Raw genomic sequence first — 18,399 nt, forward strand, 5'->3', positions numbered from 1 at the left:
TTGTCTGAGCTGCAGGCTGCCTCCATCTTTGTGCTCCTGTACAGCTTGTCCCTCCCCCACTGATGTCAGGTTGACCAGGCTGTGACCCCTGAGAAGAAGCAGGAGGTGGAGCTGTACAGGAGCACAAAGGTGGGGGCCAAGCTCTGAGGAGTGGATAACACAGACAAGCCACACCAATGCATCCAAACCAAAGCCCAGCCCCTGGGACTACCCCAGGATTTTGTCAGGGAGCAAATTAAGTTATAACACACAATTATATTGTAATGCAAATACTTAGAAAAGGCAAAAAGACAGATGTGCACTGCAGGTGTGTAGGGCTTCTGCAACCCGTCTTTAGTGAGAATGAGGTCCCTGGTGACAGGTTCTCTTTAAGCCATTCCACAACATCCTCACACTGCTGTGTGCTCTGCAGCCAGTTATGTACTGTGCCTGGAGATCTGTGTAACCATAGAGTGATCTATATGGATTTATATTCCCAGATTTTTGTACTAGGTAAGTATACTCACACTGCTGTGCTCTGATCTCTATTTATTAAGCTGCTCACACTGCTGTGTGCTCTGCAGCCAGTGTTATTATTACATAGATTTCCAGGCACAGTACAATATCTTTCTGTGTGCCATTAGTAGCAACAACTGTGATGAATGGATTTATATTCCCTTATTGTGGCTTCTCCTAGAGTACTAGGGGTTTGTCCTCACACTGCTGTGCTATTAGCTCTATTAATTTCTGCTCCACAGCCTCCACTGTATCCTCTCACTGCTGTGTGCTCGGCAGCCAGTATTAGGTATTTCCCTAGAGACCTGTGTAACCATACTTTTGTGTGTGTTGTTAGTAGCAGCAGGACTATGATTTCTGATTTTATATTGCGGCTTCTCGTAGTGTACTAGGTGTGCGCCCTCACACACCTATTTATTGCTGCTGCACAGCCTCCACAGCATCCTCACACTGCTGTGAACTCTGCAGCCAGTGTTATAAATTGTACCTGGAGAGATGTGTAATCATACCTGTGTCGTGTGTGTTTTTAGTAGCAGCAGGACTGTGAAAAATGGATTTATATTCCAGGATTCTAGATTCCCCAAGTGTCCTCACACTGCTGTGCTCTTTTCACTAAGCTGCTCCACAGCCTCTCCGCTCCATGAGTGGACACTGCAGTATTCTCCGCTTAACACAGAGCAGAGGGATAAGAGCGCAGCAGTGTGAGGACACACCACCTCCGACGTATTTGTAAAAGCTACAATTCTGCAATAGATATCAAAGTTTCACAGTCCTGCTGCTACTATCGCACATAAAAAGTATGATTAAACAGATCTCCAGGGACAATATGGCTGAAAAATCATTTTTTAGAATCTATGCTTCCAAATCAAGGTTTCCAGTGTCCCCATGACAAAACTTCTTGCCCTTTACCGTACACTGTGTAGGTTTACACCACATCTTGAAGTATTTAAGCCTATTAAACTTGGCTAGGACTAGGATGATCAAGGCCAAAGCAGAGACAGGAAGTGTTGTCATGGGGACTTACGAGCCCGGTGCCTCCAGGAAATGGTTAATAATTCTTACTTTTGAGATGCAATGGTGCAGACCATGTCCCATTATCATTTTCACTGAAACACAGTTTATTATGATATTATTATGACCGTATAGGTGAAGGGTTCGAGGTCCACCTACCTGATGAGTTTCCATCGGTGCCTTGTAAGTAAGGAAAGCTCTCCACTTCTAAGGAAGTGCTGGCGGCCGTCAGAAACGCATTGAGATCTTTGTAGGTAGCATTTCCCGGGAGTTCCAGGGCACTTCTTGGAAAGTGCACTCGAGGCTGGAGACGTGACCCTGGATGAACCACAAACACAAGAAGAGTCGTGTGAAATGTGGAAAGTTGTGTAGGTTTTCTGCATGAGAACAAAAGCTTACAGGACATCTACCACCAGGAGGAAGGGTTGTAAACCAAGCACACTTACATGCCCCCTCTAAAAGGATCTGCTCTTCTTTTAACTTCTTATGCCCTTGTTTAAAGAAAAAAAAAAAAAAAAAAGGCTTTAAAAATTATGCAAATGAGCCTGAGAGGGCCCCAGGCTCCATAGATATTAATGGAGTCTGGAGCCCCTCAGGCTCATTTGCATACATTTTAAAGCCCATTTTTCTTAATAACAAGGGCATAGGAAGTTATCCTGGTGGTAGATATCCTTTAAAATATTGTTGGCTAATGTGGTCAACGTAAAAAAAAAAAAATATTAAAAAATAAATTAATTAATGAAATGGGCAATAAAAAAAAAAAGAAAATAATTATTGAAACAAAAAAAAAAAAACAAACATCTGATTAATACAGCAAAATCAATAAAAATCTAATTAATACAGAAGAGTAAATATGATCAATACAGCAAAATCAATAAGAGCTAAATCATCATAATCTGATTAATAGAGCAAAACAAATAAAAATCTGAATAACATTCAATAAAAGAAAATGCTCAATTAATCAGATTTTTAAATAATTTTGCACTGATTTATTTTGCTTTATTAAATCCGATTTACGGTATTTAATTGAGCTTTCTTTACAGAATGGGGTTTATTTTGCCATCTTAATTCGATCTGATTAAAAAGCAAAGTAAAAACCTAAAAATTTAAAAAGAAAAAAAAAAAAAAGCTGAAGATCAAAAACCACAATTCCACGTGTGTAAATCTAAAGACAAGTTCCTGTGGATGTTCTGCCTGACAGCCCCAGGTATAAAGGATGTAGCCATTAGGTGGAAAAAGCAGCTGCCGATTTGTGACACTTCTCCTTCCTGTCAGAATTAGTAATCAGATTTTTCTAAAACAATAAAGTTTAGGTAAAAAACCCACTTTGACATTTTCACAAACACAAGTAATGAATATTCTATGTCATATCCCATATGAGGAGACCACTGCCTGATATGGATTTTACTTTTGGGCCAAGCAGCTTTAAGTTACTCTTCTTTTAATAACAAAAACCTTAAATTTTTTAAATCAGCATTTTGTTTAAATGCAGAATTTAAAAAAAAAATTCAGACATTTTCAAACTATCAAAAAAGGAATCGGTTCTTCAAATGGAAAATATACACATTATCCGGATAATTGTGACCTCGCACAAGATGCTTCTGTGCCAAGGGTCAAGTGATTTACACAGAATAGGGGATTACACATTTTGTTATCCATGGCCTCCTTCCTTCTACAACTTCTAAAATAAGGAGCCTTCACTGACTGTTGCACTGTGCAGGAGCACGTCCCTCTCCCACTGTGTGAGATTACAGCAGACAGAGGTAGGGGTGGCGGGAGAAAGTAATAGCCAATGAAGCTACAGCACAGAGGGGCTCTGGGGCTACTGGGGCGTGTACTAGCCTAGGTGGGCTCTGGGAGCCAAGGCTACTCCCTGCCCCAGTAGCCTCTGCAGTTAATTTACATATAAAAAAAACTTTATTTTAGTAATAAATTAGGTTCCAGGATTATTACATTACAGATTAGGGCAGAGGCAGCAGGAGGAATCTACCATCACATCTACTTCTGGTAGGAAACCTACCTTGAGGATTCTGCTTTTAGGTTGGTAGAACACTGAAGGCAACAAAGTTTAGTTACGCAGCCAAGTAAGCACTTTGGTTCAAAACTGCATGAAGGCGCAATGGGACTGGTGTCTGCCTTCAGCAAATATCAATATGGGGGTGCAAGATGACATTTTAAAAATCAAAATGTAATTTTTTTTTTTGGGGCGGGGGGAACGGACAAAATTTTCTGGATGAATTACCGTAGGTTTGTTTCTCATAGGTCAGTATTGCTCCAGTTCTGATACATACGGAAGACAGTAAAAAGCCACAAACCACTTATTTCTAACCATAAACCCCCAAGACAAAAAAAAAAAAAAACGCCAAAAAAGGCCAATAAAATGACCTCATTCTCCTCACGTCAGGTTTTCAGTCGACTCCAATTTGCTGGAAGGGTACAAAAACAAAAAAAAAAAATTCCCACAAAAACCCTATTGTCCAAGCAGTGCCGCAGCAGCCGCATAAAGCTGTGCACTAACCACAGCAATAACATTGCCCGGGCAATTAAACGCTGCAATACAATGTGTATCTGGGACAGACTCTTAGTCTGCAAAACACATCAGCGTCAAGTAGCCGGCAGCTTTCCCAGACTCCTCCAAATACCTTCTAACACCCTTCAATGCTACAGCCGCGCCATGTGCTTTTATTATAAAATCTGACAAAAAAAAAAAAAGCCCCCGATGGGCGTCGGGCACCGTCCATTTCCATGCACCGTGTACTTTACATGTGGTTCTCATTACTATAAAACACTATACGATGCCTTCTAGGTCAAACAGCCACAAGCTTCCCAGGAAATTGGCGCAGGTCTTGATTAGCCGACTTCTGGCGGTAGTAGCGCGTACACACACACACACACACGGCTTCATTAAAGTTGTGAGTTTTGGAAGATGCGAACATGGAAACATTTCTCATGGCGTCCGATTATTGAATTAACAAGTCGCCGTATGACGAGGACTATATATACAATATGTATGAGGCGTCCAAGATTTTGTGAAATGTACTTGGTAATCGCTCATATAGCAATCGCTTAATATGTTAGTTCTGTCTGGATGACTTAGAGACACTGGGGCGATCCCCACACTCCATTTTTATTAGATACCTAGCCCCCTCCTATGTATATATCACTAATTATTACCTTTTCATCTAGTGGGACTCCTCTTCGCCATTTGATTTCATTGTAACCTGCTTAGAATTTCATGTATTTGTGTATCCAGTCTCACTCTCTGTTGATGCAACTGTCTGGAATGTACCATATGGCCTCTACACAAGGGGAGCACTGCCCCCATATCACACATACAACTGCCTGGACTGTATCATACGGCCTCTACACAAGGGGAGCACTGCCTCCATCTCACAGACGCAAGGGCCTGGACTACATCATAGGCCTCTACACGAGGGGAGCACTTCCCCCATCTCACAGATGCAAGGGTCTGGACTACATGATACGGTCTCTACACAAGGGGAGCACTGCCCCCATCTCACAGATGCAACTGCCTGGACTGTATCATATGGCCTCTACACAGGGGGAGCACTGCCTCCATCTCACAGATGCAACTGCCTGGACTACATCATAGGCCTCTACACAAGGGGAGCACTGCCCCCATCTCACAGATGCAAGGGTCTGGACTACATGATACGGTCTCTACACAAGGGGAGCACTGTCCAAATCTCACAGATGCAACTGCCTGGTCTGTATCATACGGCCTCTACACAAGGGGAGCACTGTCCAAATCTCACAGATGCAAGGGCCTGGACTACATCATACGGCCTCTACACAAGGGGAGCACCGCCCCCCATATCACACATACAACTGCCTAGAATGTATCATATGGCCTCTATACAGGGGGGGGGGGGGGCAGAGTGTCCTATCACAGCTACTGATAAGTCACTCATTATGGAAAAAAATCTTGGATTTTACCGGAGAAAACAGTGGAAAGGATTACAACACCCTCCTCTCAGCAGGTAGAAATGGTACAATCCTAGCTGCCCATGTGATGCTCTTCATGTGCATCATGCGCAATGTAGATAGTGAGGAAAATAATTGGTTTTCCCAGAGCTTCACTTTAAAGATTTATGGAATTATATCAAAGAGGACAGACAAGTCTTCATTAAAGGGGCTGTTATTAGAAAGAATCCCTACCAATATGTTACCCTGGTTCCCGTTAGACTAAGCAGTGAGATGATGTATTACACAGTGACACAAGAATGAAGGTCCATAAAACTGGAGGGTAACCAGAGGAGAAGCATGACAATCCAGGACATAGTTAAAGAAAAACAACATTATCATGCCAAACTAAAAGAATGTCGGCAGTCGGCGGAATCCTCAATGTATCTCGAGATGTTAATGGAGAACAAACCACCAGGATTCAAAATTAAACAAAATTAGTAAAAAAAAGAAAAAAAAATACATTATGGAACACAAAAAACACACTATATAATACAACAATCACATGACAATCTTGTAAGTTGAACCCGTGTCACATGAGGCATCAAGTCAGCAATTTCCAACGCGCCATGCACGGCACGCTTCTCACAAAGAGAGGTTGTGTTTCCAGCAGACCCATGATGTTCCCCGAGGAAGAACCAGAAATGTTTCTTATTTCTATTTTTTTTTTTTTTTTTAACTACCAAAAGGCTGGCAGAAGGTTACACGTAGTAAAAAAAAGCAAAGTTTTTTTTCTGCCCTGACCTCAGAATAACATTTTGGGAAGAGCGTCCAAATGTACAGCAGCCAAAAGGCTTAGAGAAGGCCCCAGCCAAGTCCTCAAAAGCTTCATAAATGGACATATGGGAATCCCATCAGGAAGCACAATGACAATCCAGCACAGGCGTGTCCACTCCCCGCTGGGAAAATCCATGGCATCCATTATTTAAAGGGAAAATTCAATTCTGGAATAATATTAACTACAAAGGAGATAAGCAAAATCCAACTTGGTTTTCCACCATTTTTGAAGTGGTTGTGGTTTTTTTTTTTCAGATAAAAATAAGCAGACCAGGGCGTTTTGAGGAGCATTTCAAGGTAGGATAGCATCAGAGGTTAAATTATACCTCCCCAAATAAGTGGGAACAAGTGCCAGGGCCGTGCGTCACACAACACAAATTGCTACCAAACATATAGGTCAACCTTTAGACTTTCGTTAGACAAACATGTCCAACTGGTAGAGTTAAAGGGTATTCCCATTTACAGGACACTTCTCTATCTAGCGTCGGACTGGCCCACCAGAGTACCAGAGGATCCTCCGGTGGGCCCTGGCTCAACCCCAGAGGTCCATCAGAAAACAACACAATTTGAAGGCTGCTAGAGTATATTTCCTGGGGCATAATGAAGAGTGGGCTCCCAGATTTTGTCTGGTGGGCATAAGGAAACCCAGTCCAGCACCGCCTCTATCCACAGGCTAGATAAAATGTCTGATCACTGGAGGTTCAACCACTGGGATAATAACCATTAACAGGAGGAGGGATCTTCAAGAGAAACATAGTAGCTTCATATCAACAAAACGACTCTTCGGTGAAGTCAACTGCCAAAATTTCAAATTTCTAAAAATATTTTTTGCAAAATTTGCACGGTTTCTAACTGAAAAAATAAAACTCTTATGTGCTACCTTATGGAGGTACTATACATAGATTTTATCAGCATACATCCAAACATAAAAGGGGCTTTCCAGGTAAACCCCTTGGGCCAGGGAAGGGGTGAAAAAAAATAAAAAAAAATAAAAAAGATACCTACCCTGCTACTAATCCTGGTTTCAAGATCATAGTACTTTCCTGGTCTCCAGCATGGACTCCTCGCCCAGAAGTGTTAGGAGTATGAGAACCAGCTCTGGCCAATTAGTGGCCTTAAAGGAAACCTACCACTTCTGATGGTAGGTATGAGATGTAAACAGGGTGAGCTGGTGCCGGAGCTTACCTTAGCGAGTGTTTTAAACCGCTATATCGCGGTTTAAACACATTTTGATTTACCTCTCCGAGGTAGCTTCGGCGCTGCGTGCGGCCGTGCGCGCCTCCATACGGAGTGCCGGAAGCGTCACGCGCGCATGGCTGCGCGCAGCGCCGAAGCTACCTCGGAGAGGTAAATCAAAATGTGTTTAAACCGCGATATAGCGGTTTAAAACACTCGCTAAGGTAAGCTCCGGCACCAGCTCACCCTGAGCTGGTGCCCGGTGTTTACATCTCATACCTACCATCAGAAGTGGTAGGTTTCCTTTAAGGACTCAAAGACTTCACTCCCTCTTGGGGCTTAGCTGAAGACCAGCAGAATACTGCAAAGCGGGAAAGGGGGCAAGTACACATCCTTTATTTTGGTCAGCCTTGCCCCCATAGGGTTTACCAGGGGAGGCATAGACTGTGTATATAGACTGTGTATACCCTGCATAGTCCCCCTACGGGAGAACTAGGGTATAATAGTAATCAATCCAAACTTTTCCAAAATGTAAAATATTCCTGATCCAATTTCACAAATTAACTTTGATGTAAGATAAGATTCTTCTTTTCAGGACCTGCCTCCCACAAAATGTTTGTTTGTGAAGCAGAATCCGGTTTCCGACATTTACATTGCAAGCATCTCCTGCGGATTTATTAAATATACAATGTTCTTTGAGACCTACTGATGTTCCAACCAAAAATAAAAAAAGGCTTACATGAGAGGAGAGCCCCCCGGGGGGCAGGGCTTGGGCATCTGTAATGCTGCGGCTCCTCATTATGCCGATTCATTGCCGTCTTCAAGCTGTTTTGGAGGTAAACTCGTCACAGTGTGCCAGAAATCACTAATGAAACTGTATTAGGGCTCAGTTTTGTATGAATTTCTAATTGTGCCTCTGTAGGCCAGTAGGAATTTCATGCAGGGTTGTATTTGGGTTTTCAAGAGGAAAAAAAAAAAACTGGTGCCAAAACCCTGGCCAATCATAGCCATGGCTGGTAGCTAGGGCTGTCAAGTTGATGGATTGGCTGTCCGGCTGCCAATATGGCAAGGTGTCTCAGTCGAACCCGAATGGTAACTTTAGGTCGACTCAATCTTTGAATTTGCATCTAAACACTATGGGGCACATTTACTCACCCGTCCTGATCCCCTGAGCGTAGTCCGACCTGGGTTCTGAGCTGCCGCGATTCACTACCAGCGTGCGTCCAATTTGCTGCATTCCAATCGCTTCCCCGCTGAGGTCCGCTGGAGTTCACCATCTTCTTCCCGGTGCATGGACCCTTAGTAAATGTGCCCCTGTGTGTTCCATCAAGACTACCCCCATAAAAATTATGTATAATAAAGTTTACCTGGCTCCCTCCCAGCAATTTCAAGCGAGTCCCGGGGGCATCTGGTTCAAAGCCCTGAGTCCACCTCACCTCGAGTAAACGTTCCACCTCTTCATTCATCCCACTCCCTCCCACTTCCTCCTCACTCTGGCTAATCGAGCTGACCACAGCAAAAAATCTTGAGCCTGTGTAGTCCGCTCCTTCTTTCTGTCATGCGCATGGAGCCGGAAGCTCACCCCCGGGTCTTGAGGTTCCTAGCAGGAGAGCCAGGTAAACTATATTATACTTTATTGGGACAATTAATCAAAGCAATTATCAAATCTCTAGTACAGTGTTTGTTGGAACATGTCCTCAGCTATTAAATTCCTTCCGGGGAAAGGTTTCCTTTAAAAGTTTACAAAAATTAACAAAAAAGAAACAGGTGCTACTTGCTGCCACTTGGCATTTGCTGCACTTTTAGTTGTCGGCTTGAAGGTAAATAAAATCTCAACAGAAGCGCCAAAAGGCAACACATTCGCCAGATGTCTGTGCCAAAAAGAGACGCCCATGACCATACTTTGACCAATTCAAAAACATTGCAGCTTGAATGCACCAATATGTTTTGGTAAATAAAAACCCTCCACTTAAAAATTTAGTTCCCATGCAGGTCCTTCACCCATTGTTCGACTCCAGTTGTTATCCATTTGTTTTGTGTGAAAGAACAGGTCAGCAAAGCACCAATCACAGGACTCATCCGTAAACTAAAAAACCCATGTGATCCTTAAATTTTTTTTAAACACTTTTACCCACCTTGAAATCCTGAGACTATCTGTACGACATCGTCGTAGACCATAAGTGTAGCCGATCGCTCAGGGAGCAAACCGAGGCTCAGCGAGGAAAACACTGGAAGGAGGAAAGGAGTAAAATTATGATAAAAAACAAAAAAAAAACAAAACACACTAACCATAACCGGGCTGTATATATTCTACCCTACCTGGTAATCGGACCGGTCTCCAGGGTGCAGAGTTTGGCACATAGGCGTGTTTGGTGGCTGTGACAATCAGTTGACTTCCTAATTTGTACTGGAGCTTGATCAACGCCGTCCCATCGGATCCGGTGCTCCCAGTAGCTGCAGAGACTTGGTTGGCAAATATCTCTATGACGGCATTACTGATAGGCTGGTGCGTACTGACGTCACTAACCTGGACCTTCAATGTCACCTCTGCAAACAGAACAAAAAAAAAAAGTAGATACGTTTTTAAAAATGTATATATGAACATTTACTGAATTTTAAGAGACAGTTACTCATTAGGACTTGTTACCAATTGAGTGATTCTCCCATTAGTCCCCAAATATTGTTCCCTCCCGGCCACTCAGCCACTAAGACAAGTCCCCAATATGGCCAATGATTGGCTAAGGTAACATTTCCTGTTGGGCCACAGGAAACAGGAAGTAGCCAGAGATCGTTGAGCAAAATACAATTTAGTTTTTTTCTGTTTTCACCCATTTTGATCTTTTTCTGTGAAAAATATAAACCTGATAAACCTGCTTGCTGGACAATCCCTTTAACAATTTGTTTGCTCCAAGTTAACAGTAGGATTCTTGCACCCTAGAAAATTTGGAAAATGTAACTTTCTTATATATTTCAAACGTTGTTCTATTTGGTCTCAGCACACCCAAACAATTACCCAAGAAATAAGAATTTCTTATAAGATTTAAGGGTATCAGTCCCCGACGAGGAGACAAACCAGCTGGACAAACCTACAAGAAGAGACTCCCCCTTCAAAAAACAACAAAAAAAACCCACATCTTTGGTCACAGCTGTTTCACACAAGGAAATATCTCACCCACGATCTGACAGTCTCCACGGAGGGTCCCTTTAACAGGTCATTACTGTAAAATGTCCACTTCCTGGCCACCATCATGTGCAATACACGAGTACAGAGAACCTCCAAAACATTAAACAATGTATCCTCTTCATAATCTACTTGTGTGTCAGTCTTCACTGCTGCTCTAGCATTCTATTCATGTTCTAGGAGGTTTACATTGCACTATAGGTTTTACCTATGCATGAAACTGATAGAATGTAACCATTTTTTAAACTAAACACCAGTAATTGTCATGCAATTTATATATAAAGGAGCCCTCCGCCGGTGAACATACCATAATTCTTTCAAGTTGCTAATAGAGAATATGAAGTCTACAGTTTTAGACTTGCAAATTGACATTATGTATTCAGAGCTAAATGCCAAATGCTAATGTGGGAATACATTAAATTAACAGCCACAAGGAGACATTCCAGCTCACGCCTTATGAGAACGTGAAAACATCCCGGGAAAATGGTGGATTGAAAATATTAAAAATTTTTTTTTTATGAAATACATGTTGTGGTGACGTGTGGGGGGAGGGGTCTGTATGTCTATGGAAATCGTTCAATCCACACTAGAAACCCACAACATCCCTAAACAGGGACATCTACATAAGACAAGTTCCATAACTATAGCTTCATAAAGCTGCGTATTCCCGCCATAAAAAAAAAAAAATCCCAAAAACATACATTAGAGTCATGGAAGCAAGACCCAGACAAACCAAAAACTTGGCTATTAACCAACTTTTACACCGATGATTCACCGCAGGTATTATGGAGAAGAGAGTAGACCCAAATGGATCTTGTCAGGCTCCTTATCCAAGAGTTTCCGGCTACTTGATACAACCAAATAATGTTCTATGGAAAAGAAGGGGTGACGTGATGTAAAGGGGGCCCTGAACAGCATAGCTTTTAGAGAAGAATACAGCTCTGGCACAAGATGGAGTATCCACCAGTAGAGATGAGCGGACCTGAACGTTTGGTGTCCACTGTTGGGCAGCACCACCGGACGGATGTGTTGCTTGATGGGCTGAGTTTTACACCTCTAGTAATTACAAATGACTGTGAATTGTCCAGGTGGACAGGGTAAGGTTCAGCTGCCGAAGAGAGGATGTCCAACCTAACGTTCTAGGTCGCTCATCTCTACCCACCAGTCATAGGGACCACATCTCTATCCATACAGGCTCAAATGTGCACAACTAAGGTGGCCACCTCTGCAACTCGAGTCCACAACAGAGTATGGGCCTTGCTAAGAGAGTCAGCAACAGAGAACCGGCCTCAAAAAGACTCTGAGAAGGGATGAGCCTCAAAGAGACAAACCATAAATGAGGACAAGCCTCGAAAAGAGACAGTGCCCAACCCCTAGTCTACATACAACAACGCTACCAATGTTGCAAGCAAACACAGAAGGGTGTCCTTTAAGAGCCACCATGTGAATAAGTTATAGATATATAGATACCTTCCGAGAAGGATCCACTCACCAGGATGAGGTCCGAGCAGAGAACTAGAGAGTCTCCAGCCCTGTGTTATGTCTTAGGGCTCAGCACAGGAATGTCCCACAGCACTAAAGACTGGGAGGAATCCTCCAGGAGGGGCTCACAGATGGCACGGTGTGACCATCACCGATGTTGAGTGACACGCAGCAGTGAGGGGAAATCCTGGTTAAGTCATCTCAAGGCTTTTATCTTAAATAGTAGAGTTACATCATGATACCATCCGTCATGCCGTGCCCACGGTCTTACTCTAACTCACATGGTACTACCAATAGGACATGCCCACTTACATAGCCGGAAACACAGAGTAGCAAAAAAGCATTTTATGGGCACGGTTTTGTGTCATGGAATTAAAGATGGGGAGGAGGGTATTGCTGGGTGGTGGCCCCCGCCTTATGTTATGAGACCGTTTCTGGAAAAAGTAGTGGGCACATTGTACAGACATTGTTATAAACACCCAGGACTCTTTGAAGGCGTCATTGTTAAACCTAAGACTTCACTCAAGGTTGGGGAATGAATACTGAGATCCTGAAAACTCCCAGAGCAAAAATACTGACACCCCATTTTTAGGATAGGTCTTCAATTAACCCAGACACCCAACACGTCTGACACATATCGGTCATGTCAGCTCTGCATTAGGAGCTGTTTTTGCTTTCCAAGTCAGTGATTTCACATCCAGTCAATCACAAGGCTTGCAATACCAAGAACTGCCACTATGCAACGTGAGGCAGTGTGTTTGAATGAAGAGACCACAATGCTCAACCGAAAAATGAAGCCCTTTCAATAAGCTGATGAGTGGTGGCCCAAAGTATCAGATCTTCAGCAATCAAGTAATGATGACCTGGCCAAAAGGATGGGTCATCCCTATTCTAATTAAAGAAAATCCCTTTAAGGAAATTAATTACTATTGCACCACAGAGTAGCAATGTGTGGGCAAGAAGTCCCCAGCAGTTTACAGCCTGTGAGCAATATCCCACTGTAGTCTACTGAAGTCAAGCATGCATTGAATTCATCACAAAAGGAGTAGGCTGGTATGAGCTTCCGAAACCCATGAAGCCAAGGGCTCAGTGAAGGGTCTTTACATAACTCTTCACAGGGAATACAGAGATGTCAGTGTCACCCGGGAGAGTCTAACACGAGCTGAATGAGCTTCACACAAGAAACTGGTCAAGTTTAACCGCATAATCTTGTACAACAAATGCTTTCCAAAACCAGAAAGCAGAGGCTCAACAGGTCAAGGGCAAAATAATCTGGGGTTAGGAACTGGAAGTCATCTATAGATAGGCTGGCAGAAAAGCCTTCACTAGATGTTGGCCTGATGTACACAGGGGACAAAACTCCTCAGACAAAGTTGGGTGGCCATTATAAATAGTGGTCAAATGAAAGGCTAGGTCCACAGATACTCCTCCCACATTAATCACCATAAATACTAAGTGTGGTCTGAGTTTGGACAGGGGAGTATGAGGGCATGTCGGCATCCGAGCATCGGCATCCCGGCATCCGAGCATCGGCATCCGAGCATCGGCAAGTCGGCATCCGAGGATCTTTACCTCCACAGATATGAGTTGTTCATATAGGAATAATAAAGTTGGACAGTCTTACCGAAAAGATGGACTTTGGTCTTCTGTGGTAAGGGGCTGTAAAACTATAATACAGTAGACAAAATTTTTGGACATAGCAGGACAGATCATTGGTCCTTTATCATGATAATAACCCTTATCCCAAGAAAGGCCAAATAGAGAAGGTTGAGGCCTAGGATCTCCACTGTTCTCAAGACCGGAAGCTGTCCTTCCTCGATTAAGTGGAGCCATTGGTGGAATTGAACGGCAGGACACGTGTTCAACTTGACACACTAATAATTTGGGGAACTTGTTGATCATTGGGTCAAGTCACTGGGATCCCCATCAATCTTGAGAACGTTTTCTCTTTCCTATGGGTGGAGGATAACATTAAATGTTGGGGACAACCTCTTTGTTACATATCCGTGGAATGGAACTTTCTGTAGAAGTCTTTTGCCTAAACTAAAACCTTTACGAGCAATCCAAACTTTTTCTACTCAAAAAACGTATACATTTTTCTAAAAATATATTAAGAATATCTTCGTCTAGAATACATCTAGAATAAACATCTGTTCTGCCCTATACCCGAGACCATGTGACAAATGCCAAAATCTATTTTTCCAGAGATCATGGCCGATTCTCTAAGAAACAGAAATACAATAACAACTTGCTACACACATTCGGACTGCACCAGAAAGAAGGGATGAAGAGTGATCCTGCCAAACACACAGTAAACAGATGTCTTCAATTTAATACAGATGTCCCGCTCTCTGCACAAAGCAGGAAAGAGCTCACAGTCCGATCCAGAAATCTCCGCTGCACAGATACAAATTTCCATTGTTAGTTTTTGCAATTCCAGTCTTATTTATTTGCTTTCTAATTTTTTAAACAAATGTTTCCCGATGTGTATAATTAAACTCGCTTCCTTTACGAGTCTTCCAAAAGAAAAAATATCATATATTAGGCCAATTTAAGAAATTTTTAAAAAATAAAACGATTAAAAAGTAACAAACAAAAACAAACAATCATTGAAAATGCTGAGATGAAAACAAAAATTTCATTCAAAAAGTAAAAAAGATTTGCTTAAACAGCAGGCCAAATTAGTGTTAGTCCTAAAAAATTGGCAGTAACTTATGTCCCGTGGGAACAAAAAACAAGGGGCGTAGAAAATCCACATGTTTGCTCTCATACACAGAAAATGGTCATATGGCCCACAATGATATTACTGGGTTACTAGGTTAGGGCAAATTTTAATAATTTTTTTAGGGCCTGTAAAGAGATATATTGGACCCCCATTTAAAAGTAATATATACAGCTATGTGACGGCTAGGGGGTTAAAGGAAATCAGGATCATGGATTGTTAACCAGGCACACTTACATGCTGGTGTGTGTCCCCTCGGGCAGGACTGCTTTCTTTTAGCTTATTATGCCCTTGTTTTTAAAGGAAACCTACCACCGCTGATCTACCTATTAAGGTAGATCGGGTGGTAGGTGCCTCTATTGTTTGAGGATAGCCCTATTAAGGGCTAATCCTCAAGACCCCTGTAGCTTTTTAAAACTTTAATTGTGGTAATATGCAAATTTTAAAGAGAGGCTACTGGGGCGTGGAGTAGCTGAGGCTACATGGCACAGCTACTCCACGCCCCAGTAGCCTCTTGCGTTCCGTCTACCCCAGTAGCCTCTTGCGTTCCGCGAAGCTGGGTTATGCGCATGCGCAGAACGCAGGCCGCCAGCTGTGCAGTATCAGCTCTGAACCCGGAGCTACTGCCCATGTGCAGAACCCAGCTTCGCAGACAAAGATGTCAGGGGACACAGGGGATGTGACGATTAGCCCTTAAAAGGGCTTTCCTTACATACAATAGAGAAACCAACCACCCGATCTACCTTAATCCGTGGTGGTAGGTTTCCTTTAAGAACAAAAGGCTTTTGAATTATGCAAATAAGTCTGAGGGGCTCCAGTGTCCATAGCTGTCAATTGAGCCCAGAGCCCCTCAAGCTCATTTACATAGTTTTAAAGCATTTTTTTTTAATAAAACTAGGGCATAATGAGCTAAAAAACAGCAGATCCTGCCAAAGAGAGCAGACACCAGTATGTCAGTGTACTTGCTTTACAATCCTTCATCCTGGTGGTAGATTTCCTTTAAGGAAACCGCTTAGTAGGTTGTACCATGGCATTTCCATATAAGTGAATACGAGTTATAGAAACTGTAAGACATTGTTTCCGTAGCTTTTATTCCCTTTTCTGAGATATCCTGTAAGAACCAAGACACTTTAAACCACTCATTCCCATCTACGCCAAGACAGGAATGCCCTCATAACTTTCCCAACCACTCATGATAACGAGATGACTCTTCTCACCCTGCCCCAGGTCATACGACAAAGCCCACAAAGAAAAAAACACTATGGAAAGCAAGGCATGTCATGCTTCTGTAAGCCTACTTATATGTCAAATACTGATGATTCATTGCCAATAAATTCCCAAAATTTATTTTGCAAAGTAAAACGCCAAGTGATCCAGTATTGCAAAGTAAAGACGTTGTTCATTCCAGCTGTTAATAGAAAGGAATATCCATCACAGGGTCTTCATCTCAACAGACAGAATTAAAGCTGCTGAAAGATCTCCTCCATGCTGGGGATCGGGATGGGCCGTAACGGCCCTGACAGCAGCGGAATAACTCCGACATGAATTCACTATCGGCCGTAAGGGTGTATCCTGCCGAATTCCCTAGAGAAGAGGCTGAAATTTTACATACTTTCCACTCCCTGCCGGACAGCCAGATTCCATCACTTACGTCCCAGATTGTGGTCATCTATGAGAAATGTACTCCATGAAAACGACGGGATATAAGATGGAAAATATACATCATAAAATGCGAATGGAGACCGGAAAATGATATGACCCATGCAAATAAGATCCCTCTAAAATTGGGAAGGTGTAAATTCGGCAAAAAAAAAAAAAAAAGGTTTATAAATGAAGATATCCATGGTAGTCAAAGATCATCTCTCCAAGCCCTATTGGGAAGCATTGTCTCTTGTTCACCAGTCCCCAGCAGTTTTAAGATCGGGTCCATTGATATGGCCATATTGGGGAATTTTGCTGTCCCTGGTTTGTTTGACCTCATCTGAATTGACAGCGCCCCGTACCCTCACAAGCCCGTGGTTAAGTCAAGCACTTGCATAATCATAGGGCAGCACGGTGGCGGAGTGGGTAGTGGGAGTGGGCTCCAGTCCCACCCAGGTCAACATCTGCAAAGATTTTGTAGGTTCTCTCCGTGTTTGCGTGGGTTTCCTTCGGGTCCTCCGGTTTCCTCCCACACTCCAAAAACATACTGGTAGGTTGTTTAGATTGTGAGATCGATGGGGACAGGGACCAATTTGTTGTGCTTTGTGCAGCGCTGTGTAATCTGTGTGCACTATATAAATAAAGAATTATCATCATATGTCAAGACATGATTGGGTTAGGTCAGGAGAGGAAGCTGAATAGGCCCTAAAAACTTTGCACAACAGCAACTGTTCAGTGATTGGGTAAACCGATCCCGAACCCAAATGAAAAGTTACGTAGCTCCAAATAAAAATTCATTTTCTGCCATAGACACATCAAAATAAATTGTCCATTGGCTGCTTGGTCATGCCAGGGGGGCAGCTTGATGCAACGAATATCTTCTAGTTGCTTGAATCACAAAGGCGGCCAAGAATTTTCAAAAACTGAGTTTCTTGTGCTCCAGATGAACGCAAGCTCAAAAAATTCCCCCACCGAGAAAGCAGATGACACATAAGTGAGCATACCCCTGCAAACGAATCCACCCCCCCATTTCCTACTTCAAAAAGTTCCACTTCTTCCCACTTAGCATCAAACAACTTAAATCTCCCACGACTGGAGCACGCTACTATTTTCATCTTCAGGTCATGAACTTCACATTGATGTCACAAAATGTTTACAGTGAGAAAAAAAAACCCGAAAAGTAGATCCTGAAGATAAAGTTTCGTATGAAAATGCTTCAGGAACGACTCGGCAGCAAAAAAATTTATGTGACCGGAAAATTGCTGAAAAAACACCCCAAACAACTAAAAGATAAAATAAAATCAAGTAAATCATCAAAACTTAATCAGACCTAAAGTTCTTACTTGAAGGCCACTTATTCTTCGAGCTACAGATACCTCCATAAACCCAGATTGAGGACAACAGCCAGGAGAATATTTAGGAATAACAAATCACCACCAGATGCGAACACTAGGGCACAATTATACTACAATTTACAATGGGAGTAACTCCCTCAATCTTCAGCATTAAAAACTTTAAATAACTTTGGCAAATCTTATCCAAACTTTTCAAATAATGGAAAATTGATGAGCGAGGGAAAAAGGTCAACGAGAGTTTTGCTTACAAGACTGACTAAGTCTGAATCACTGCGCTGTGTTCTCATGGGGGAGAGAGGTTGAACCTGCCAAATGGATAAAGTGCAACGTAAACTGTAGGATCTTCAGTTTCTTCTCAAAGAAGAGGGTCATTAAGGGATCTCATGGGGATTAGGTCTAGTAATGATAATTTTAGTCCTCAAAACAGGGGCAAGCGGTGAAGGAAAACAAGCCGAGCTTCAAAACACCCGGATCAAGATCTGGACGTTACTTCCCTCACGGTGACCTTGTTTATCACATTGTGAGCCCTCAATGCTTGACCTAGTCAATAGTGTTTGCAGAATAAAGTCTCTCTG

At 42.6% G+C, this 18,399-nt stretch overlaps 1 protein-coding gene across 1 annotated transcript in view; it reads right to left on the reverse strand.

Annotated features, from left to right (window-relative positions):
* Positions 1-18,399, reverse strand: part of FAM171A1 (family with sequence similarity 171 member A1) — a 69,473-nt gene that overhangs the window by 20,852 nt on the left and 30,222 nt on the right. Inside the window, exons 2-4 of the mRNA XM_072154270.1 lie at positions 9,763-9,990; positions 9,579-9,671; positions 1,666-1,824 (exon numbers count right to left, since the gene is read on the reverse strand). Coding sequence (XP_072010371.1) covers positions 1,666-1,824; positions 9,579-9,671; positions 9,763-9,990 — 480 coding nt within the window. The remainder of the gene's footprint in view (positions 1-1,665; positions 1,825-9,578; positions 9,672-9,762; positions 9,991-18,399) is intronic.

This window comes from Engystomops pustulosus, chromosome 5 (assembly GCF_040894005.1).
Source record: "Engystomops pustulosus chromosome 5, aEngPut4.maternal, whole genome shotgun sequence".
In the NCBI taxonomy this organism is placed as follows: domain Eukaryota; kingdom Metazoa; phylum Chordata; class Amphibia; order Anura; family Leptodactylidae; genus Engystomops; species Engystomops pustulosus.